The sequence below is a fragment of the Megascapheus bottae genome, chromosome 16, assembly GCF_031878675.1.
Source record: "Megascapheus bottae isolate mThoBot1 chromosome 16, mThoBot2.hap1, whole genome shotgun sequence".
NCBI lineage: Eukaryota > Metazoa > Chordata > Mammalia > Rodentia > Geomyidae > Megascapheus > Megascapheus bottae.
The window spans coordinates 9,403,885-9,428,241 of record NC_143524.1 but is presented as its reverse complement, the minus strand read 5'-3'; the positions used below and the strand labels follow the sequence as shown (position 1 = coordinate 9,428,241).

The 24,357-nt window shown below is 49.2% G+C and overlaps 1 protein-coding gene across 2 annotated transcripts in view; it reads right to left on the bottom strand.

The window, feature by feature from the left end:
- The window catches only part of Slc43a1 (solute carrier family 43 member 1), a 27,495-nt gene extending 4,396 nt beyond the window's left edge, over positions 1–23,099 (bottom strand). Inside the window, exons 1-12 of one of the 2 annotated variants that reach the window (XM_090347663.1) lie at positions 23,019–23,099; positions 21,634–21,800; positions 11,122–11,299; positions 10,968–11,023; positions 10,765–10,841; positions 8,820–8,912; positions 7,051–7,184; positions 4,686–4,864; positions 2,568–2,714; positions 2,443–2,478; positions 2,130–2,268; positions 8–124 (exon numbers count right to left, since the gene is read on the bottom strand). In XM_090347663.1, coding sequence (XP_090203789.1) covers positions 8–124; positions 2,130–2,268; positions 2,443–2,478; positions 2,568–2,714; positions 4,686–4,864; positions 7,051–7,184; positions 8,820–8,912; positions 10,765–10,841; positions 10,968–11,023; positions 11,122–11,299; positions 21,634–21,787 — 1,310 coding nt within the window. In that variant the 5' untranslated portion in view covers positions 21,788–21,800; positions 23,019–23,099. Of the gene's footprint in view, positions 1–7; positions 125–2,129; positions 2,269–2,442; positions 2,479–2,567; positions 2,715–4,685; positions 4,865–7,050; positions 7,185–8,819; positions 8,913–10,764; positions 10,842–10,967; positions 11,024–11,121; positions 11,300–21,633; positions 21,801–22,346; positions 22,409–23,018 lie in introns of those variants that run through there. The other variant, XM_090347662.1, reaches the window with a different exon arrangement.
- Positions 23,100–24,357: the final 1,258 nt, after the last annotated feature.

Sequence of the window (24,357 nt, the reverse complement as noted above, 5' to 3'; positions counted from 1 at the left end):
GAGGCAGGTGATGCCAAAACCCACGAGCAGAAGGTTGGTCAGAGTGAAGGCGTTGATGGCGTTGGTTAACTTTTGGATCTTGCTGTAGCGGGGTCTGGTTGACTTGGTGGCAGTGGCCCCATCCCTGAGGAGAACAGGAGGTCACCGGCCACCACTACCTCCATCTCCCCTCGTTCCCACCCTGGCCCCCCACTCCTGCCAATGTGCAAGACAACCATTCCTCAAAGACTCATTGTTGGGAGGTTCTAGGAACCCACAGGGCAGGGCCCCAGCATGCGCAGCGCGCGCACACACACACACACACACACACACACAGAGTTTGAGGAGCAAGGATGCAGAGACAGTGGAGGACAGGGAACAGCCTGGATGAGAACAGATGCCATTCTAGGATGGGCGTGGCCCCTGACTACCCAGCATGCTCCTCTTTCTGGCATGATCAAGGACTCTGAGGTCCGCCCCTCTACCCTTTCCCCACCAGGAGAGAGGGCAGTAGGCTGGGGTGAGGGCAGGCTGCCCATCCATCCTAAACAGATGAGTTCCGCCAATGGATTCTGGCCATGCAGAGTAGAGGTAAGGGGTTGGCGCAGGGAGGCCGGAGCACTGAAGGAAAGGGAAGAAAACTACTGGGTTGTCCTCAGGATGCCTTCTCTCCCACTCCTATCCCTTCAGGACAAAGGGGAATAATGTGGATACACACACACACACACACACACACACGTCAAAGCAGTCAAAAGACCTGGGTTCAAGGCCCAATGGAGACCTTCAGCTAATAAGATACCTCCAATGAACCTTGGCTCCTCCCTCTGAACCACTATTTTACACCAAGAACTGATGGGTGATTGACAAAAATGATGACCCCCTAAGATTAGCTTACTCTCTGGAGAAGCCAGCTGCCATTTTGAGAGTGGGCCTGTGAGACCAAGTGGGGACCTGGACCCACAGACTGAACTAGAAGCCACCCTTCAACCCTAGACAGTATTTCAGAGGAGGTACCATTATGAGAGACCCTGAATGAGAACCACCACACCTGAGTCACCCCCAGCTCTTGTCAACCGCATGATAAATGTCTGTTGGTGAAACATGAGATGAGGTGCTACACAGCAAAAGGTATAATAATTTGAAATATGATGTAAAAATCAATGTTAATAAATTCTTTAGTAAAAAAAGGTATAATAAAGCCAGGTGCTGGTGGCTCACACCTGTAAGCTACTCAGGAGGCTGAGATATGAAGATCACAGTTCGAAGCCAGTCTGGCCAGGAAAGTCCATGAGACTTTTACCTCCAATTAACCACAGAAAACTAGAACTGGAGCTGTGGCTCAAGTGGTAGAGAGCTAGTCTTGAGCACAAGAGCTCGGGGACAGTGCCCAGGCTCTGAGTTCAAACCCCGCGACCAAAAAAAAAAAAAGATACATTTCTTTCTCTATGTGCTTGTGGCTCACACCTGTAACCCTAGCTATTCAGGAGGCTGAGATCTGAGGACCATGCTCAAGGCTTGCCCAGGCAGGAAAGTCCGTGCAACTCTTATCTCAGTGCTAGCCTCAAGCACAAAGAGGCTCAGGGGTAGCATTCAGGCTCTGAGTTCAAACCCCAGGGTTGATTAATAAACAAATAAATAACCAATTGTTCCTTCCTCTTGTGTTAAGAAGGCTTTAGAATGTATCCTTTTTGACATGGATTCTGGAACCTGCTGTGTGATCTTGGACAAGTCACTCAACTCTGTAACCCTGGGTCCCAGCCCCCTTATCTGCCAAGAAAGACAATCATGTGTCCGCCATAGAAGGATGGTGTGGAACGTTGGAGGCTTGTGTGGTAGAGCTCCAGCCTTGAGTGAAAACGCCAACCCACGACTCAAGGCTCTGAGTTTAAGCCCCAGTACTGACACACACACAAAAAGAAGTTTTCTATCCATGTTGGCTCAACCCACACACCATGTCAGCTATGCTTCTGGACAAATATGCCATGCTTCTTCCAGCTTCAGTTTCCTCATCTATAATACAAGGAGATACCCCTACCCCACCCCCGCCCCGAGATTCTCAGGACAATGAAATGGGATGCTATGTGTACAAGGACAGAGAACCTGAGAGGATCTAACCACTTGCTAGCACCATCCATCCCTGTGTGGGTCACCTGGCATCTCCAAGGGTAGCGCCCTCGGTTGGGGCATCCACACAATCCTTGATCCGCCAGTCCATGATGTAGCCGATGAGGGGGCAGGTGAGAAGACACAACAGCTGCATGGCCCCAAAGACGGAGGAGTAGAACCCGACTGGACAGGAAGGGAAGTGGGGTCAGGAGGCTAGCAGACCAGTGGGCACTGCCACCCACTTCCAAATCACCTCCCGGGGACCCATATTCTTCGATGAGATTGGGGCTACACCAGAGTGAAGGATGGACAGTGATGGGGTGGGTATGGGCCAAGGCCCTGCTTTCTTCTCCCTACCTGTATCTGCCACATTTTGTCTCATCTCTTTGGTCTCTGTGGGCAAAGATAAGACAGGGTAAAGGGAGGTCAATCAAGTGGCTGGCTTGAAAATCCCCATCCCTGTGTTCCCAACAGAGGCTCACCAGGCTCCCGGCCTCCTGTGATGAGATACTCCAACATTTTGTTCATGGCAGCCATATAGAAAATCACTCGCAACTGGGTCATGCCCATGGTAAGGAGACTCCACAGGAAAATAGGGGAGCAGAGGCTCGTGCGGAAGGGGACAGACTCTGGAGACACAGTGGGGGGGGGGGAAGAAGACCTTATTCTTTCCTTTTCTTTTTTTAATAGTCATGGGGGTTGAACTCAGGACTGAGCGTTGTCCCTGAGATCCTTCACTTTTGAGTCCCAGAGATGAGAGTCTCATCTACCTTCCTGCCCGGGCTGGCTTCAAACCACAATCCTCAGATCTCAGCCTGCCCAGTAGCTAGGATTACCGCCGTGAGCCACCAGCACCCAGCCCATTTCTTTTCGCCTTGATTGTTCCAGCTCATACAAGTCTAGCAAGGGCTCAGGCACTAACTGTGGGGCTTTGGAGAGGGGCTGCGTTTCTTCAAAGGGGAAGCTTCTATCTTCCCTGCCTCTGAGCACTTGGTCTGCTTGGTAACTCCCTCCACCATGTTCTGAGCTAACTTCTGCCTGTATTCATACTTCATACAGCAATAATAACACTGAGCCCAAACATGTATCAGACTCTTTGAATCAAATCTTACAACCACCTTCCCTTTACCACTTGTTCTTTTCCTTTCTTTTCTTTCCTTTGCATTTGAAATGGTGTCTTATTACATTGCCCAAGTAGTGGGACCACTGAGCCCATCTCTTGACCACATTTTTTTGTTGGTAATGGTGGTGGGAGTTGGGAGGCTTGAACATGGCCTGGGTGCTGTCCTGCACTTTTTTCACCCAAGGTTAACACTCTACCACTTTCAGCCACAGTGCCACTTCCAGTTTTCTGGTGGTTAATTGGAGATAAAAGTCTCACGGGGACTTTTCTGCCTGGGCTGGCTTCAAAGCATGGTCTTCAGATCTCAGCCTCCTGAGTAGCTAGGAGATTACAGGCGTGAGCCGCCAGCACCTGTCTCGACTGCATTTTAAAGGTGAGAAAACTAGAGCTGAGAAAGACAGAAATTCCTCATTTGCACTCTCAGGGCTAGGGGTGATGACAGGCTAGAGCCATTTTACTCTGTAAAGAGAACATCCATGGCCAATGCACGTCATCAACCAACCTCCCCCTTGGGTGTGTATGACAAGCTCTAGTTTAATTTTGGGTAGGCACTGTTAGTTCTAGTTTAAGAGATAAGGAAGGTTTTCTAGGCACCAGTAGCTTATGCCTAGAATCCTAGCGACTCAGCAGGCCGAAGATTTGAAGAAGTTCAAAGCCTGGAACAGCCTGTGAGACTCTTATCTCCAATTAACTACCCTGAGTTCAAGACTCAGGATCAGCACAAAATATGTGTAAGGGTGGGGGGTAGGGGGGGAACAGGAGGAAGAGAGTTTACCAGGCACCAGTGGCTCACACTTGGAATCCTAGCTACTTGGGAGACTGAGATTCGAGGACTGAAGTTTGAAGCCATTGCAGGCAGGAAAGTCTGTGAGACTCTTAACTCCAATTAACTAGCAGAAAAGCCAGAAGTGGCGCTCAAGTGAGCAAAAACGCTAAGGGACCTCACCTAGGCTCTGAGTTCAAATCCTACTACTAACATAAGGAAAGAGAAAGCTGGGGAGGAGGAAGGTGAGGGAAAAGGCATACTTGGGAAGCAGGACTCAAATTCCACCTTCTCACTCAAAAGCTTCCCCTGATCAAGACACTGACTAATCCTGGGATTTACAGTACCTTGAGAAGTGGCCTTGCAGGTGGATGCAGCTCCTCCTGCAGCCAGCAGGGGGCAATGGTCAGCCAGGTGTTGGAAGCCCCAGCCTGCAGGTTCCCTCCACTAGCTGGTGCCTGATGCAACAGGTTTAGAGTTTGCCCTGCACACCAGGGACCCTGCCCCAGGCTGAAAGTTCCTCCTACCCTTTACCCAAGGAATCCTGTCGAACCGTCCTGAATCTGAACGCCCCAGAGTTCTGAGCACACTGACTTCTCTATCTGCAAAGGGCAGCTATGCTCCAGTTGCATACATTAGTCTTGTGAGGACTGAGCTGGGTAAGAATGTACCTACTCCAGACCCCCAAAGTGGACACCTTGACCACATACTCACTCTCAGGAAGGTTTTCCGAGGTGCTATGGACCTCCTGGGACGAGATGAAAGTGTCAGCCCCTTCTTCCAGGCTTGGGGCCTTCTGGCTCAGACGCTGACCCACGATGGTCACGTGGTCATAGAAGCGGTCTCCCGTGACCTTGTGGTCCAAGGCCAATCCAATGAGCTTGATCTTCTTCCTGTCAATAATCAGATCATGTGCGAGTGAGATGGGTGGACACTCAACTCTGAGGTCTAGGCCATCATCCTAGCTTATCCCAGGGGTATTGAAAACCTCTCTTTACTGCACACTGGCACAGTCTATAAGCTCCCTAGGATATGTTCCAGGGAAGAACACATGCAGGGACCCAATAAAGAAGGGAAGGACAGAGGAGTCATTTTTTTTCACTTGATCTGTTTCCATTAAAAAGCCAGAATTGCTAGGTACCTGTGGTTCACCCCTATAGAATCCTAGCTACTCAACAGGCTGAGATTTGAGGAGCACTGTTCGAAACCAGCCTGGGCAGGAAATTCCTTATGAAACTCTTTATTTCCAATTAATCACTCAAAAACCAAAAATGGAGCTATGGCTCAAAATGGTAGAGTACCAGCCTTGAGCAAAAGAGGTCAGGGACAGAGTCCAGGTCTGAAGTCCCAGACCCCTGAATGACAAAAAGAAAAAAAAAAAAAAAGCGACTGTGGAGAATTCAGATTGGCAGTGATCTACACCTGTAAATTAGCTACTCAGATGGTAGAAATCAGGAAGACTGTGGCTTGAGAGACCCCATCTAAAATGACAACAAGACAAGCTGGCACCCTAGGTGTCACCCAACTACAAGCATAAAAGTAGGGTTGAAGTCCAGGACTTCCTGGGGAAAGTCTGACAAAGCAGAAAGGGTTGGAGGCATGGCTCAGTTGGTGGAACACAGGTAGTGAGTGTGAGGTCCTGAGGAAGTCAACTAGGATCAAAACAAACAGCGGACAGAGAGAATTCAGATTCAATCAGTTCAATGGTAGGACTTTCAGAAAGTAACTAAGTTCTCTGTACTTTTGTATGTATGTGTGTACGCCAATCCTGAGGCTTGAACTCAGGGCCTGGGTACTGTCCCTGAGTTTTTGTACCACTTTGATACACAGCACCATTTCTGGCTTTTTGGTGGTTATTCAGAGGTCAGAGTCTCACAGACTTTCCTGCCCAGATTGGTTTCAATCTCAGCTGTCTGAGTAGCTAGGATTATAGGCATGAGCCAGCTCTCTCTACCTTTTTCAGGCATCGAGTTAATAACCACATCATACAGATATTTGAAATTTGTGCTTGGCATACAGTAGACACCCAATAAAGGTCAACTATTTGACCACCACCCTCTGTGCTTGGTCCAGGAGTAACATCCCCAGGCAGGTTGCACAGAAACAAGGTCAAGAAAGGTTAGGGTTAAGAGAAAGGACGAGCTGGGTGCTGGTGGCTCACACCCATAATCCTAGCTACTCAGGAGGCTGAGACCTAAGTATTGAGGTTCAAAGCCAGCCCAGGTTTTATCTCCAATTAAAACCAGAAGTGGTGCTGTACTACCAGAAGTGGTAGAGTACTAGCCTTGAGCTGAAGAGCTCAGGGACATACCCAAGCCCAGAGTTCAAGCCCCATGCCCAACCAAAAAAAAAAAGTAAGACAGAGAGAAAGAGAGAGAGAGAGAGAGAGAGAGAGAGAGAGAGAATATATGACATTGTCCAAAAAGAAATGGACTTGTCCCCTGACTTATGTAACTGTAATCTCTCTATACATAACCTTTCTAATAACAATAAAATTTATTTTTTTTAAAGAATCAGGGTTCAGGATTGGGAGTATGGCGTCGTGGTAGAGTGCTTGCATGGCATGCATGAAGTCCTGGGTTCCATTCCTTGGTACCACACATACAGAAAAAGCCAGAAATGGTGCTGTGGCTCAAGTGGTAGAGTGCTAGCCTTAAGAAAGCCCAAGGATAGTGCCCAGGCCCTGAGTTAAAGCCCTAGGACTGGCAAAAAAAAAAAAAAAATCAGGGTTCAGGTTGCATCATACGTTCATATGTTCAATTCCTTTGCATCCTCCCTTTGGGGTCCACATGGCAGCTAAGGCTACTGTCAGTGTGCCTCCTACATGGATCACCCTGTCCAAAACTAGAGAGGACAATAATAGCCACCACAGCTGGACCACCTATTATGTGCCAGCTTATTATTTAGGAACACCTGTGAGCAGGTGAGGAAATCGGGTCCTCTGAAATGAGAAAGCAGCGCTTGGAGTGCTGGGCTAATGAGCTCCAAAAGCCAGGTCTGATTCCATTTCTCAACTCTATTCGTATCCATCCAGCCCTCTCCCCCAGACCCCACCCCACCCCCTGGCCCAGGCACTCACGTGTAGTCCACTTCTTCAGGAGCAGGAAAAGCTTCTGTGGGCCAGTTGAGGGCACAATTCAGAAAGATAAGGCAGGCCAGGCCAGACCAAGTGAACATGATGACGACAAAGGGTACGCCAGCGTCATAGATGAGCTGGGGGAGGGGGGGAGGGACGCGGTAGAACCCAGGCGCTTAGGCGCCATCATGAAAAGATCCTGAAAGCCCATCACTCCCCTCCCTCTCCTCTGAAGCGATGCAAAAGCAGCATGGCATGGTCCTTACCAAGTGTGGCTGTGCACCGACTCAACATGTCTTATGAATCTCAACTATTACCCTGAACTATGATTCCATAAACACTGTAGTGGGTACTTATTTTCACATGCTGTACAAAGGAACATTAATGCTCTCAGCTGCCCTGCCCCCTTGCTGATAGGATCCTGCAGGAAAGACAAAGCCGAATCTAATAAGTCTTATCTCACCGGTTTTTTTTTTGTTTGTTTTGTTTTTTTTTAATGCACTCCCAGGAAAGGGTGTGGTGTGTGTGAACTGTACACAGCTTTTTAACTCCAGGCCCAAATAGGGTTCTGAAGTGGCTGGCTTCCAGGGCAAGTCTATGAGCCTTTCTGATGGGAAAAGCTCAAGAAATAATGTTGTATACTCTGACCTTCTCCAACACCCTCTGCCTGGGCGTCCTAGGCTAGCTAATGTCTGCCCCTCCAGGCAGGATCCAGAATGCCAATCACTGCTGGGAGAGGTCCTTAACCTTGCGATCCAAGGGTTCTTTCTTTCTTAGGAAACAGGCAGAGCTATACAGAGCCATCCCCCACCTCACCCCCCATTCCCTACCCCCAGAGTGTGGGGCTCAGATCTGGTTCCTCAGCCACACTCTCAAACTCCTTTGGGGAAGCTGAACAAAAGTACCCTTTAATCTAACAAATTAACTTCCCAGAGTATGAGGGCTGACATGTCATGACTCAGTCAAAAGAGAGCTTTTTCTGTGTGCCTGTACAGGACCAGGTTGTTGGCACATATCTTTTTCATTCTAAGCTTAGCACTCTACCACTTGTGCCACAACTCCACTTGCTTGCTGGCTAGCTAGAGAGAAGAATTCCACAGATTTTTCGGCCTGGACTGGCTTTGAACCGTGATCCTGAGAACCTGGCCTCTTTGAGTAGCTAAGATTAGAGACATGAGCCAGCAGCCCCAGGTTCAAAGATCCGCTTTGAGATCTTCTGATAAAGGAAGAAACAGTCAGGACTGTCGCTTGCTCTGAGCTCAAACTCAGACCTCCTGGCTTCCAGATCTGCCAAGCTCTGGTCTGCCAGTGATCTATCCTAGTATAGACTCCAGTTGTGACATTGGATCATGTCACCCAGGCTCTTAGAAGAGAGATGTGACCCAAAAGGGACCTGGAATGCCTGTGAGAAGGTTAATTGGAAACGCAGGATTTTTCAACAAGTCTGTCAGCTAATGCTCCATCTGAGATAGTTCTAGTACTTCTGTGAGTGCAGATTGGAGGGAGAAAAGACTAGAGCAGGAAAGCCAGAGAAGAATGTCTGGTCTAGCCCAGCAGAGAGAAGGAAGGCCTGCATTAAGGGCTGTGGCAATCAGACCCATAACGCATCTTCCCATGATGTTTCAGGGCATTCTCTTATAATGCCAGGAACTGACCTTTACTGGGCAGGAACGAGGTCACTTGCCACAAGTGGGCCTCAGCCCGACCCACGTCTCATGTCAAGGCAAAAGGATAATCTAGGTGATCCCCGTGGCCCTGTAAGATGCTCATACCTTGATTCCTGGGAATGTGATGGCAGACGAGGCGTAGGATCCAATCATGAGGGCCATAAAGGTGGAACGCAAATTCCCAAACATGTTTGGCAGCTGGGGGAAGAAAGCAGAGCTGGTGAGTGTGAGCAGGGCCTATCTGGACGTCTCCTTTTCCCAGAGCCGTAGAAAGCTTGCAGACCCTAACCCGCCATTTCTCAAAGTAGGCTCCAACAAATGGTAGCCCTAGAAGATACAAGAGAAAAGTCTCAAGGCAAAGCCAACATGGGAAACCACATTCTGACCCCTCTGACTTGCTTGCCGTGGACTTCAAGCCCCTACGAGGTTCCCAGCAGTGCCTTCCAAGAGAAGGCTTGTCCACTCTTTAATCCTGGGGCTGTGTTAGTTGTGGAGTCCCTTTCATGTGTGTCAGTCTCAGCTCTGACTCATTTCAGAGACGAGAAAATTCAAGCTGAGAGGGAAAGAAACAGACTCAAGTTCACTGAGCATGGTGAGGATGTTGCCATTCTGGCCACCAGGGCCTCAGCAAGGCTGTGCCATGGCGCATGCCATGGGCATGGCTGCCCCTGAACCATCTGGTGCCTATTAACTCTCTCTCAGTGGTCCCAAACACCTCAGCTCCCAGTTTCTACCAAGTCAGGACACATCAAGGGGTGGTATGGATGAGACCAAAAGGGCAGAGGCACACAAGGTCACCAAAATCCCTATTTCCTATCAGTTATGGATTGATTAGATTCCCCCACACCCCTCCTGGAGGGAGGCCAATTCCCCCCCACCACCCAGGCAGAGCTGTGGGGGCACATTGCCAAGAACACAGGGCAGGGTGCCAGGACAGGGACATCTGCCCTCCAGGCATCCGAAGGCACTGTCTCAGCCAGGTACATAGAGAGGGCAAGGCCAGCCTGGCTGACCAGCTATGGACTGAGAGCTCCTGAGTGAGCCATACCAGGTGCCAACAGCTGGGCTGCAACACTGGAGAACATCCTGCTAGGGGGAGGAGGGGCCAACAGGCCTGGGGGGGGAGGGTGGCACTGAGGAGGGGTGGGGAAGGCTTCAGGCATTGCCATTGGCTAGAGTTGCAGGGGAGGAGCCACCCACTGAGCATGCTGGGTGGCCATCCCCCTTGGCTAGCCAGGGCAGGGTTGAGGTCAAGCCTCCCGCTTCAGCCCCTGGGAGAAGGGATTTATTGACCTGTGCCAAATTGCATAGCAGCAAGGGGCTGTGGGTGAGAACAAAAGGATCCGCTTCCTTGTGAGTTGTGAAATGTCCCCAGCTGGAATTAAAGGAGTCTGCTAGAGTGAGGAGAAATTCAGCCAAAAAACACCCAGTTTGGCTATATCAGAGATAAACAACCAGAAGCGGCCAGCAGAAACCTCCCCTGTGCCTCCCACCCCACACACTCTCCCTAAGCCTTTAGCGTCATCCTCACCCACACACATACACACACTTAGACAAACACACACACAGCTCACACACATGTAATAGTCAGGGGAACATGCCATGTTTGTAGGTCAAACACAGCCAAGGGATGGCAACTTCACACAGTTCAGCTTCATAGATACATCGTCCTCCCAGGTCCTCTCACATGGACAGGCAGATAGACAGACTTGAGCCCTCCTACAGTGTGTCAAAGGCACACACATCTCAGGCTGCTTCCATCCCCCTCACGATCCTATTACCCAGTTTAAATCGCTTCCTAGGACTTATGACCACTGACATAATTATTAGTTTACTTGCTTAGTGATGGGTTCTTGGTTCTCTTCTGGGATCCCACATCGGGTGAAGACCTGGTCAGTGTTATTTGTGCTCTAGCCCCACAGTGCTCCACATAGACACAAAGCCCCACACCCATCTGCACTGCCCACATCAGTTCACACACACACACACACACTCACACACACACACACACACACACTCCACACTAGCTTCACCCCACTGCCACACTCACAGTGAGCGAAGTGAACGTCAGGCAGATACCAGCAAACCCATTCAGGGACAGCGCCAGGAATATCAACGGAGACAGAGCTGGAAAGCAGGAGAGAGGGCCAGGTGATGGGGAGCTCAAAGAGGTCAGGGACAGCAACTAGGAGAAACAGCCCCCCAACCCATGCTCTTGCTGTGCAGCCACGAGGGGCCAGTTAGCTTGCTCACCATCAGGGTTTCGAGAGGCCAAGGCTATGAGGGTACAGGATGCTGCGAAGCAGGCACTGTGGGGACACAGGGAAGGGGCCAGGCCTGACATGTGAGTCTCCTCTCCCCGCACCCCTATCCCAGTCCTCAGCTCACACAATCTGGGCCACCTCACCTGCCCACCAGCCGAAGGGGCCGGGGGCCAAAGCGGTCCATGAGGATCCCCAGGGGCAGGGTGGTGGCACTGAGCAGAAAGGAGCCGATGGTAAAGCCCAGGTTGAGCATCTCGTCCTGCTGGTCACAGCTCCGCCACTGGCGCTGCCCGTCCTGGGTGCTGTTGGTCATGTTGTCAGCTGAGAAAGGGAAAAGGACACTTAAGACAGGAAGAGAAGGAGCTGCTGAGCTGAGGAAAGAACCATCTGAGTCAGGGACCCTGCCTTCAAATCCCAGGCCTTGGCCGTGAACCATCCACAGACCTCTAGAGTGACATGGAGTTACTACTCGGTTTGATGGAGGGATCCGAAAAGGTCATTCATTTGTATCTGACTCTGGGAAGTGAATATACACATTCATCTAAGCATTTACTAAGTTCTAATAATCACTCAACACCCAAGCATAGGGAGTTGTGAACCCCAGCAGAGCGCAACTCTTAATTAGAAGGCAAAAATCAGCCAGGCACTGTTGGCTCATACCTGTTATCCTAGCTACTCAGGAGACAGAGATCTGAGGCTCGTGGTTCAAAGCCAGCCCAGGGAGAAAAATACATGAGTTCAGAAACACCAGAAGAAGCCAGAAGTAGAGCTATGGCTCAACTGGTAGGACACCAGCCTTGAGCAAAAAAAAAAAAAAAAAAAAAAAGCTCAGGGACAATGCCTATACCCTATGTTGAAACCTCAGGAACAACAACAACAAAAAAAGTGAAAATCAGGGACCGGGAGTTTGGCCTAGTGGTTAAAGTGCTTGCCTAGCATGCATGAAGACCCGGGTTCCATTCCTTGGTACCACATACATAGAACAAAGCCGGAAGTGGTGCTGAGGCTCAAGTGGTAGAGCTCTAGCCTTGAGAAAGGACAGTGCTCAGGCCCTAAACTCAAGCCCAGGACTGGCAAAAAAAAAAAAAAAAAAAAGTGAAAATCAGTGAATGGTATCATGAATTCACTTCAGAGATAGCTTTCCTGACAAATAACATTCTACTAAATAATACTAGCTCAGATTGAATGACTGTGTAATTATGTTCCAGGAAGTTCTTAGTCCTTGTGTTTACTCACAATAGCCCTGTGGGCCAGTACTGCATCCTTCAGATTAAGAAACTGAGGTTCTGCCCTCCAGGACCCTTCAAAAGGTCAGGAAATTCCTCTTCCAGGTATCCTGCCAACCTGGAGTCACAGCAAGCAAGCAGAAGGACGGGCAAGGTAGAACTCGGTATATACTGAGTCACAGGTGGCCACCTCTGCCTCCAGCGTGTGAGTAGATGCCCCTGCCAAGGGCAAACAGGATGTACCTGAGGAGGGCAGGCAGAACAGGGTCTCCATTCCCACTCCAGCCCTAATAACTAAAACTCTGGACCAGAAATTCTCAGAGTTTGAGCCTGGGAGCCAAACACAATCAGGGGCTGAAGTCTTAAGCCACAGGCTTCTCAGGAGGCCTCACTGGAGAAAGCGAACAGAACACTCCACAGGGGTCATGGCCCATGGGAGGTTCTCCTGATACCACTGGCAAATGGCAGAAGAGCAGGGGCTCTGGAGGCTGCATATTCCACAGTAAGACAGGGAGCTGTCAGCTCTCCATGGCATCCACTAGATGACAAGACACAAATGGATGCTGATAATTTTCATGCCTCCGTGTGTGTGTGTATGTGTGTGTGTGTGTGTGTCTCAGGGCCTTGCACTGTTACTTTGTTTTTCCCCCTCAGGGCCATTTAAGCCATACTTCCACTTCTGGCATTTTTGTTTTTTTTTTTTTGCTGGTTAATTAGAGATAAGTCTCTCAGATGTGCCTGCTCAAGCTGACTTTGAACCCGAATCCTCAGATCAGCTTCCTAAGTATCTAGAATTACAGGCTTGAGCCATCAGTGCCTCACCTAGAGGATAACTTCAATTGTTAGATACTACGAAACAAGAGAACAAACAGAAGGGGATGCCTTAGTGCCTGCATGCTGCGGAAGAGACCAGCAATGACCCCTGACTTCAGATGACCTCAGAAACCAAAGGGCATGCAGGCATGCTAGGTAATTGGATCTGTGTGTTAACATCAGAAAGAACATGAAGACCTGTCAGATGATGAGTGCTGGACAGGGGCCAGCGGCCTGGGAGGCGGGGAAAGGGTTGAGGCACCTGGGCAGAAGTGATTAGGAGAGTAGACCATAGAGCTTTTTTTTTGGGGGGGGGTAGGGGTAGGGGGTCACACTAGTGCCCTAATTGAGCAATCTTTATCATCATTGTTCATTCTTCCACGGGAACACCCATTTTCTGGACATTTACTATATGTCATCCATGTGCTGGCACAAATGGTAAAACCAGAAATAGAAGGGTCATTTAGGCCAGATTTGACTCCACTCATGTTCTACTTGGCTAACAGTGTTGGCCCGCGGAGTATTAGAAATTGTGATTCAGGTGCCACTTTAAAATCAGGAGTTAGCGTATGAAAACAAAACAAAACAAAACAGATTTCTGGCTTACTAAAAAGTTGAAAGATCAGCCAGGCATAGTGGCTCAACCCTGTAAGCCTAGCTATTTGGGAGGTAGATAGTGAAGAATGACAGTGCAAAGCAAGGTTTTAGGTTTGAATAAAACAAATCAAAAACAAAAACAAAAGCTCCTGAGACTCCATCTCAATCAAAGGCTGAGTGAGGCGGTGCATTCCGTTCATCTCAATGATACATGGAAGTGTGAGTAGGAAAATCAGAGTCCAGACTAGCCCAAACATAAAGGGAGACCCCACTTCAAAAATTAGCTAACATAGCCAGGCGCAGTGGCTCACACCTAGAATCCTAGCTACTCAGGAAGCTGAGATCTGAGGATGGAAATTCAATACCAGCCTGGGCACTGACGACTGTGAGACTCTTATCTCCAATTAACCACTAGAAATAGCGGAAGTGGAGCTGAGGCTCAAGGGGTAGGGTGGTAGCCTTGAGCTGAAGAGCTCAGGCCCAGAGTCCAATCCCCATGACCAACCCCCCCCACACACAAAAAATTAACACACACAAAAAAGCTGGCAGAGTGGCCCAAGTAGTGGAGTCCCTACCTAGAAAGTACAAGAGCCTGAGTTCAAACCTCAGTACCACCAAAATAATAATAGTAATGATGATGATAATAATAAGGAAGATCTAGCCATTACTAGAACTGACTAGAGGCTGCCCCCACCTCCAGGGCTAGCCTCCTGAAGTCACACTGTCTCCTCTTTCAGCTCACTGATTTTGCCTGCTTTTCTTTATTCACTTATTGTCATCTGCCTAACCTGAGCTGCATCTGGAATTTACAGTTAAGACATTATCCCTGCTCCCAAATTTCTCAGTTACATGACCTTCAATGACCCTCTAGCTTGCAATGAACACCTACTATGCACCAGGTTTTGCTTTTTTATCAGTATTGGGGCTTAAACTCAAGACCTGGTGCTTTTACTTGGCTTTTCTCCTTTTTCTTTCTTGCCAGTCCTGGAACTTGAATTCAGGGTCTGAGTACTGTCCTTGGACTTTCTCAAGGCTAGAACTCTACCACCTGAGCCTCAGCACCACTTCTGGCTTTTTTTCTATGTATGTGGTACCGAGGAATTAAACCCAGGTCTCTGTGCATGCTAGGCAAGCACTCTACCACTAGGCCAAACTCCCAGCCCACTTCCAGCTTTTTCTATGTATGTGGTACCAAGGACTCAAACCTGGGTCATCATGCATGCTAGGCAAACACTCTACCACTAGGCCACACTCCTGGCCCCTGCTTGGCTTTCTTTTGCTCAAGGCTGGCACTTTATCCCTTGAGCCATAGCTCCACTTCTGGCTTTTTGGGTGATTTAGAGAAAAGAATCTCATTGATTTTCCTTTTGGCTTTGAATGGGGATCCTCAGATATCAGCCTGAGCCACCAGCATCCAGCTATGAACATGTTTATGTGTAACATTAAATCTAAGATTTTAAGGATAATATACTTTAAAATAATAGAACCTGGCCACAGGCTTGGTAGAATTGCAAACCCTGGTTAGGAGTTCACTTCTGGTTAGATTCTGACTGCACTGGCTGTTCTGTGGAAAGGCTTCTAGGGCCCCTCTACCCAATGGGGAGAATGGGACACACACACACACACACACACACACACACACACACACCTGAGAACTGGCTCTAAACACTGTCACATGTGCATCTGAGCAATTTCAAATCAGCCCTGTTTTGGGTCTCCCTGGCAGTGTTCACTTCCTGGCTCTGTTGCTTCACTTTCTTACAAATGACATGGAAATATTTAGGATTGTGATCTAGCTGGTGTTGTCTGAATGGCTGGATTCCCGGACTAGGAGTCAAAACATCTGATGTTGGGGGTCAGAACATCCAAGTACTCTCATGAAGCCTAGCAGAGGCTCTTAGATCAGAGAGGAAATGGAAGCCGGATGCCAGTGACTTATACTTATAATCCTAGCTATTCATGAGACTGAGATCTGAGGATCATAGTGCAAAGCCAGACAGGGCAGAAAATCCCATAAGAAACTTATCTTGCTGGGAGTTTGGCCTAGTAGTAGAGTGCTTGCCTTGCATGCCCACAGACCCGGGTTCGATTCCTTGGTACCACATACATAGAAAAAAAGCTGGAAGTGGTGCTGAGGCTCAAGTGGTAGAGCTCTAGCCTTGAGAAAGTCCAAGGACAGTGCTCAGGCCCTGAGCTCAAGCCCAGGACTGGCAAAAAAAAAAAAAAAAGAAACATCTCTAATAAGCTTTCCAAAAGCTGGGAGTAGAGTTTTTGGTTCAAGTGGTACAGCAATAGCTTAGCCTTGAGCAAAAGAAGCTCAGGGATCGTGACCAGGCCCTGAGTTCAACCCCAAGACTGGTACAAAGAAGAAGGAGGAGGAGAGAGGGAGGGAGGATGGGGAATCCTGGCTCTAGTACTGAGAACACAAGCAAGGCCTCACACTTGCCTTATCTCTGGGTCACATCCCCAGCCCAGCCCAGCCCTCATTCTGCTCATTCTTTTTTTTTTTTATGATTTTTTTATTGTAATTAATAAAAGGGTTACATGATATTTGCCAGATAGAAGGTGCATTAATTCACATACATTGATACCCTTTCACATGTCTTGGTTCTGCTCATTCTTAACTGGGTGACTCTGTCAAATTACCTAGCATCTCTGAGCTTCAGGTTTTTCTTCTATAAGAGGGGGTTATAATAATACCTCTACCACATATTTGCAATGAAAACTAAAAATCCAGCTAGCAAACAGATCTAAATAGAACTAGATCTAATGAGCAAACAGACATTACCGATCATTTAATTACTTGAGTATTACATATAGTGTGTGTAGTTACTTGAGTATTACACATAGCATGGGATCCACTGAATTTCCCCTGCCTAAATTCTGAGTAACTAGACTCCAGGGAGCTGTGATGCCCCATCAGATAAGGGCCTTTTATCCAAGAGCATAAAGAATCTTTACAATTCAGTTTTTAAAAAGTGGGGGGCACGGTTAGGGGCTAGAGTTAGTGGCCAAGTTGAGTGTAATTCTCCCGTGTAAAGCCCTGGGTTCAGTGTCCAGCACTAAAAGTTAATTAATTAGTAATAATTAGACAAATAACTCATTTTAAAAATGGGCAAAGGACTTGAAGAGACGGTTCTCAAGCGATATACCCAATGGTCAATAAACACTGGAAAGCACAGTCAGTGTCACTGGCTGTTAGGAAAGCAAAACAAAAAAGAAAAACAAAGGTACTATTTGACATCCAGTAGGATGGCTGTCATCACAAAGAGGAGCAGTGACAAAGGTTGGCCTGTGAGAGAGAAAGGGAAGAAACTGGGAGCTGCATCCACTGCTAGGGGCAAAGGGAAAACAATGTGACCATTTTGATAAAGTCTGGCAGCTCCTCAAAATGGTCACATGACCTTCATGGTCCAGCGCTAAGGAAAAGGAAATCATGTCCACACAAAATGTGAAGGAGACTGTCCTGTGAAATATTATTCACATAGCCAAAACATGAAACCACCCAAATGTCCATCAACTGAATGCAGCAGCTAGAAAAAGTAAAGAAATGGCTCAGGTCTGTAATTCTAACAACTCAGGAGGCTGAGAAATGAGGATCCCAGTTCAAAGCCATCCCTGGCAGGAAAATCCCTGAGACTCTAGTCTTCAAATAGACTATTCACAAAAGGTGATAAGTGGCTCAAGTGGTACAGAATTAGCCTTGAGCAAAGGAAGCTCAGGAATAGTGACCAGGCCCTGAGTTCAAGTCCCAGGACTGGCTTTAAAAAAGGGGGTGAGGGGAGCAGTAGTAGGGTAGCAGTAGTAGGGTGGCTCACAGCTGTAATTCTAAATACTCAATACGCTGAGATCTGAGGATCATGGTTCAAAGCCAGCCTGGGCAAGAAAGACTGTGACACTTTTATCTCCAGTTAACCACACACACACCACCACCACCACCACCACACATAGAAAAGGAAAAAGGAAAGGGTGCACATGAGAGGATCAAGGTTCAATGCAGCTTGGGCAAAAAGTTAGTGACACCCTCAACTCAACAAACAAGTCAGGTAAATCATCTATTTGAATCAGGTGGTTCATGCCTGTAATCAATCCCACCAACAACAGGAAGGGTAAAAAGCTCAGCAGGGTAGAAAGACTGCAGTTGGAGGTCAGCCCTTGATCCTATCTACAAAATGACTAAGGCAAAAATGCCTTGGCTCAAAAATAATTGCCTACCTAGCAGGTTCAAAGACCTGAGTTCAAATCCCACTACCATCCCATCTAAACTGAAAATAATAATAATGAACATTTGGTATAGTAAGAATGAACCTTCAAAAAAATTAGGCTTAATGAAAGAAGCCAGTCACAAAAGACAAGATTCTATTTTGAGGTAATATTCAGGACAGGTAAACTTAATTTCTGCCTTGGGCAAAAGCTTGACCACATGGTCAAGCCCCCTGCAAAACCGTGTGCTTTCAATGACTAACATGCAAAGTATGTGAGTAAAGTTGTCTTACGTGTTTTTTAACAATACAGGCAGAAAGCCAAATCCTAGTAGCTCACGCCTGTAATCCTAGCTACTCAGGAGGCTGAGATGAGAAGATCAAGGTTCCAAGCTAACCCAGGGAGGAAAGTCCATGAGACTCCAATTAGCCAGCAAAAAGCTGGAAGTGGACCTGTGGCTCAAATGGTAGAGCACCAGCCTTGTAGAGTGAAAGCCCCAATTTCAGCACAAAAACAATGAAAAAAAAAACCCACAGGTAAATAGATAGGCTCTTTAAAAAAGAGTTTGGGGAGTGATAAAAATATTTTAAATACTAGCCAGGCACAATGGCTCACATCTGTAATCCTAGCTACTCAGGAGGCTGAGATCTAAGGAGTGAGGTTCAGAGCCACCTCAGGCACTAAAGACCATGAGACTCTTATCTCCAGTTAACCACCAGAAAACTGGAAGTGGCACTGTGGCTCAAGGAGTAGTGTGATAGCTTTCAGCTGAAGAGCTAAGGGACAAAAATGCCCAGGCCTTGGAGTAGGGTGGTAGCCTTGAGCTGAGGAGCTCGGGAACAGCATCCAGATCCAGAGTTCAAGCCCCATGACCAACCAAAAAAAAAAAAAAAAACAAAATAAGGAAATATTTTAAATACTGGCTGTGATGGTGGTGGTTACTGGAGTGTGTAAATTGATCAAGTTTCATCAGATGGGTAAAGTCAATCTTTAACAAAATTGTCTTCAAAACATACCACTAAGGGGACTGGGAGTTTGGCCTAGTGGTAGAGTGCTTGCCTAGCATGCATGAAGATCTTGGTTCAATTCCTCCGTACCACATACACAGAAAAAAGCCAGAAATGGTGCTGTGGCTCAAGTGGTAGAGCTCTAGCCTTGAGAAAGCCCAAGGACAGTGCTCAGGCCCTGAGCTCAAGCCCAGGACTGGCAAAGAAAAAAAATATACATATATACCACTAAGGGCTGGGAATGTGGCTTAGTGCTTGCCTAGCATGCATGAAGTCTTGAGTTGGATTTCTCAGTTCCACATAAACAGAAAATGCCAAAAGAGGCACTGTGACTCAAAGGGTAAAGTGCTAGTCTTAAGCAAAAAATGCTCAGGGACAGTACCCAGGCCCTGAGCTCAAGTCCCAGGAATGGCAAAACAAAACAAAACACCACTACTTCCAGAGGGAGAGGATGGGAAGAAGCCACCAGCTGGGCAATGGCAGGCAGCAAAGCGACCAGGTAGAAAAGGGAAAGTCCTCTCCAGTCCCTGGGCCACACTCAGAGAGCACAGGGCTTTGTGGGGATCTCTAAAGACTCCCACTGGGTTCTCCCAGCTTCCTCCTCCACAGACTCACCCTCCCTTCTTTGGCCAGAAGCCAAGGTCCCTGGCTCCAGCCCCTAGTTCTGGCATATTGCTATCTCAGTGCCACCTGTTGCTCCAGCTGGGGCAACTACGGCTCATTACAGATCTCAACCCCACCCAGGCCCAGGCCCTCCCCCCACCTCCTCTAATTGGAGAGAGAAGTCTGTTGAATGCCATGGAACAGATACTTAGGCTCCTACACTACACACCCAGATAACTGATGCACAATGCTATTTTGTTGTTTTGTGTCCCTTTGTTCTGTTAGCACTGGGGGATTGAACTCTGGGCCTTGAACTCCCTAGGTGGGTACTCTACCCCTTGAGTTATACCTCCAGCCTTTTTTCTGCCTTGATTATTTCTCAAGCAGAATCTCACTTTATTCCTAGGCTGGCCTGAGCTCTGATCCTCCTTATTGTGTTTCCCCAAATCATTGGTGATGACAGGTGCATGTCACTGCTCCCAGCTACCCTGTTTCTCCGCAGCTGGCATAACAGGTATGTGCCACGGTGTCCATCCATCAGTTGGGGTAGAATTCCAACATGGCTATCTTTCTTTTTCTTCTCCCATCTGGCCTCAACCTTGGATATATCCCAATCTTTACCTCCCCAGCAGCTAGGATGACAGGCTTGAGCTACTGCACTAGAACTGGATGCTTAGTATTCAAAGAACTTTACAGGTATCACCCAGTTGGAATCGGGGATTCAACTCCAAGCTTGCATTCCTTCCATGCTTACCCCCACCACGTGGAGAAGAGACCAAGGGATAAGGAGGAAAGGAGAGAGGGAGAAGAACCATACTACACAGGGACCAACCAAGCTCCTTAGCTGAGTACTTTTCTTTCTCAAAAATGAACAGTCACCAAGCTCCAGACATCAGAAAAAAGAAAGAAAACCTCTCCACCTGGGTGGCTACAGACAAACTCTTGCTCCCAAAGAATGTAGACAACCCACTCCTAGTTTGAGGCCACTCTTTTAAGGCAAAGGCGATTCAAGAAGAACCCACCCAGCCTCCATAATCCCCACCCCAGAGGAAAGGAGGGAGAAGACTTTGGAAACAGGGTGACTTGGAAACCTGGTTTTGGCGCTCTAAGATCCTGAAAAGGGAAAAATGCAGATCCTTCCCATTCACATGATATTGGATGGGGCTCCACTGATTTTTGGCCATAAAATGGCCCTCAGAAGAAATTCCACTAAGGCTTCCATGTGGCTCAGTGGCAGAGCATTAGCCTAGCATGGTGAAGGGAGGGGGCTGGGCAGGGAGGAAGGGAGAGAAGAGGAGAAAACCCCCATCCAGCAGCTGGGGACATCTCTGCTTCTTTTTTTTTTTTTTTTTTTTTTGCCAGTCCTGGGCTTGAGCTCAGGGCCTAAGCACTGTCCTTGGACTTTCTCAAGGCTAGAGCTCTACCACTTGAGCCTCAGCACCACTTCCGGCTTTTTTCTATGTATGTGGTACCAAGGAATCGAACCCGGGTCTTCATGCATGCTAGGCAAGCACTTTAACCACTAGGCCAAACTCCCAGCCCCCATCTCTGCTTCTTAAGTGTACCTCCCACCTGTTTTGTTTTGTTGTTTTGTTGGTTACAACAGGCCTGTAGTTTCTTACAGTCCTGGGAGTTGAAAAAAAAAAAAAAAAACTCAAAGTCAAGAGGTCAGCAGGTTTTCTTTTTTGTGTGTGTGCTGGTCTAGGACTTGAACTCAGATCTTTGCTGCTGTCCTTTAACTTTTTCGTTTTTCTTTTTCTACTCAAGGCTAGCACTCTACTATTAAAACCACAGCTCTACTTCTGGCTTTTTGGTGGTTAAAGATTTTAAAAATGTCTTTAATTGAAGATAAAGTCTTTAGTAGACTTTCCTGCTTGGGCTGGCTTCAAACTACAATTCTCAGATCTCAGCCTCCCAAATAGCTAGGATTACCTGGCTACCTCCCAGTTTAGACTAAAGTCTGTCAGAGACCTGAAACTCTGGCCATCAATCTTAGGATCTGGATGCTTGATATAGGACAACAGGTATTCAGTGACCACTGCGTGAGGTGAGCAGACCTATTCTACTTATTCTGGTGACATTTAAAGAGGTGAAGAACTCTTCTCCAACCCCCAGGGCTCCTTTACCTTGAGCATCCCCTACTTTCTATCCATCTGACCACCAGGTCCTTTTACCAGTCCCCTCCCCGGGGCCTTCTCAGGCGTACCTGGGCACAAGCTGGAATAGAAGCCCTCCTTCTTGAGCATGATCAGCAGGGAGCCCCAGCCCAGGAGGACAGCAGAGAAGAAGAGATTCTCTAGGACAGCGGTGCAAGCCATCCACCAGCGCCTGCTGTAGGCCTGCTTCAGCGTGGGGGCCATGCTGGCGGAGACACTGCAGAGGAACAGGGCGCTGAGAGAGGGACCTCCCAGGGGCCCCTGGGACGTATATTGCATCGTGTCACTTCCTGACACCCCCTCGGGCCCACCCCTCCACCCAAGCTTTTCATGGACGCCCCATTGAGCCATGGGGGGGGGCTTCATAGGGGTTGGGAGCTGAGCTGGCTTGGCGCGCTGTGCCAGTGCCAGGGGCGCATGGCGCGCTGGGCTCCCGCCTGGCCACTATCAGAAACAAGGAAAGTCTGTGGGCGCGCAGCCGCTTCCTGGCGCGCAGCCGGGCGCCTAGGGAGCCAAACCCCAACTTCCCCGAGTCCCCGAAGATCAACAAGAGGGCAGGTCGTTTTCTGAATTCTCCCACAGGTCCATGTCAGCCTCCGGTACCATGAAAGAACCCCCACTCCCACCCCAAAACCCGACCCCAGACATAGGCAGGAGAGAAAAAGTCTAGAGACTCGTCCCTGACACCCCACCCCCCTTTCCTGTCGTTCAGCTCAGCCCACTCCTCCTCCCCTTGGCCACACTAGGCGACCCGAGTCCCTACAGTCGCTCCAGGGCCAATCCGACAGCTGCCACGTGGAGGGAGACCCAGGGCGGGCCCCGAGGCGCCCCCCTCCCCGCGCGCCCCGCACGGCGCCCCGGCGTGTGCCGCGGGCCTCGGACTCCAGCGGGCCCCTCGGCGCTCCGGAGGGGCTCGGGCTCGGGCAGGAAGTCCGGTGATTGCTGACTTCATAAGGGCCGTGGCAGCGGGCGGGCGGGAGGGAGGGAGGGCGAGGGAAGGGGAGGGCGCTCTCCCCCTAGCTTCCCAGGAAGGGACCCTGAGAGTGACACCCAGGCAGCGCCCCTAGAAAGTGGCGACGCCGCTGCAAGCGAAGGACAAGGGAGAAAGACTAAGATCCGGGGGAAGGAAACACGGATCGCTTTTCCTGGGGAGGAGAGGAAGAGTCTCCATGTCTGGGTCTGTGAAATTGGGGCTCCCGGGAGACGGGTTCCGACGCTGACAACTGTCTCGGTAAACCGAGGAGAGGACTGGAGACGAGAGGAGCCGGAGAATAGAGACGGAGGTAAAACGCGCCCCGGGGCAGGGGACGTGCCCCGCGCGGGCCCCAGGGGCTCAGGTCACCCGCACTTCTTGGGGAGCCAGCCAGGTGGTCCGTGGCGTATCGCAGTTCGGGAACCCCCACCCCCCCTGCACAACAGCCCCCCCTCTGCTTACCTGGGGTCCTGGGGTGGGGGAAGAAGGCGCCCCCTGGGAACGCACAGTCCAATGGGGCGGTGCGGGGTCCCCGCAGGCCCAGCCTTGAGCTGCACCCACGCGGGGGGCGGGGGGTCTCCTCCCGGTGCCGTGGAACTTCGACGGGACACTCTGGTGATCTCTCCTGGGCCCCCCCACCCCTGGGGAAAAGTGTGGGAGCTGGGAACCCCGCCAGGCGCCCCGAGCCGTGATGCCAGGCACCAACAAGGAGGACGAGATCTGCGGAGTTGATAGATGTATTTACACGCGGCCGCCCCGAGTTGCGCCCCGAGGTGGGGGCGGGGGCTCCCGTCGCTTCCCCTCCCCCTAGGTCGAGTTTCACTGGCACGTGACCCGCCGGCTGGTCCCCAGATACTCCCCGCCCCACATGCCCCAGCGCCTCAATTTCCATCTCAACCTCCACCTTCTCCTTACAGCCCCACCCTGGCCCCTTCCTATCCCCTCCTCCCAGATTAGTGTCAGGCAGCGCCCTCCGCATCCTTCTTCAAAACAAAGAATGATTTACAGAATGGCCAATATTATGATCTCAGATAACAACGAATGCTGGCCATGATGTGGAGAAAGAGGAACTCTACTGCACTGCTTGGTGGGAATGTAGACTAGTACAACCGCTCTGGAAAGCAGTTTGGAGGTTCCTCAAAAAACTAAAAATAGACCTTCCATATGCCCCAGCCATACCACTCCTAGGCATCTACCCGAAGCATCATAACCCATGTTCATCTCTGCGCTACTCACAAGCGATGGAAACAACCCAGATGCCCTACTACAGATGAACGGATTCAAAAAAAATGTGGTACATATATACAGTGGAATTCTACATAGCCACCAGACAAGATAGAATAATGGCATTCGCTGGGAAGTGGATGAAACTAGAGCAAATCATGTTGAGATAAGCCAAGACCAAAGGAACGAAAGCCCATGGTTTCCTAGATATGTGGATATTAGATCCAAACAGTACAAGAACGATGACTCAATACTCCAAGGTCACTGACATGAACTTGGAGATATAAATACATAGACATGGGGCCGGGAGTTTGGCCTAGTGGTTAAAGTGCTTGCCTAGCATGCATGAAGACCCGGGTTCGATTCCTCAGTACCACATACATAGAAAAAAGCCAGAAGTGGTGCTGAGGCTCAAGTGGTAGAGCTCTAGCCTTGAGAAAATCCAAGGACAGTGCTCAGGCCCTGAGCTCAAGCCCAGGACTGGCAAAAAAAAAAAAAATATATAGACATATAAATCTATGATGGGATACATACTCCATAGACGTGATATATAGATCAATATGTATCTATGACATAC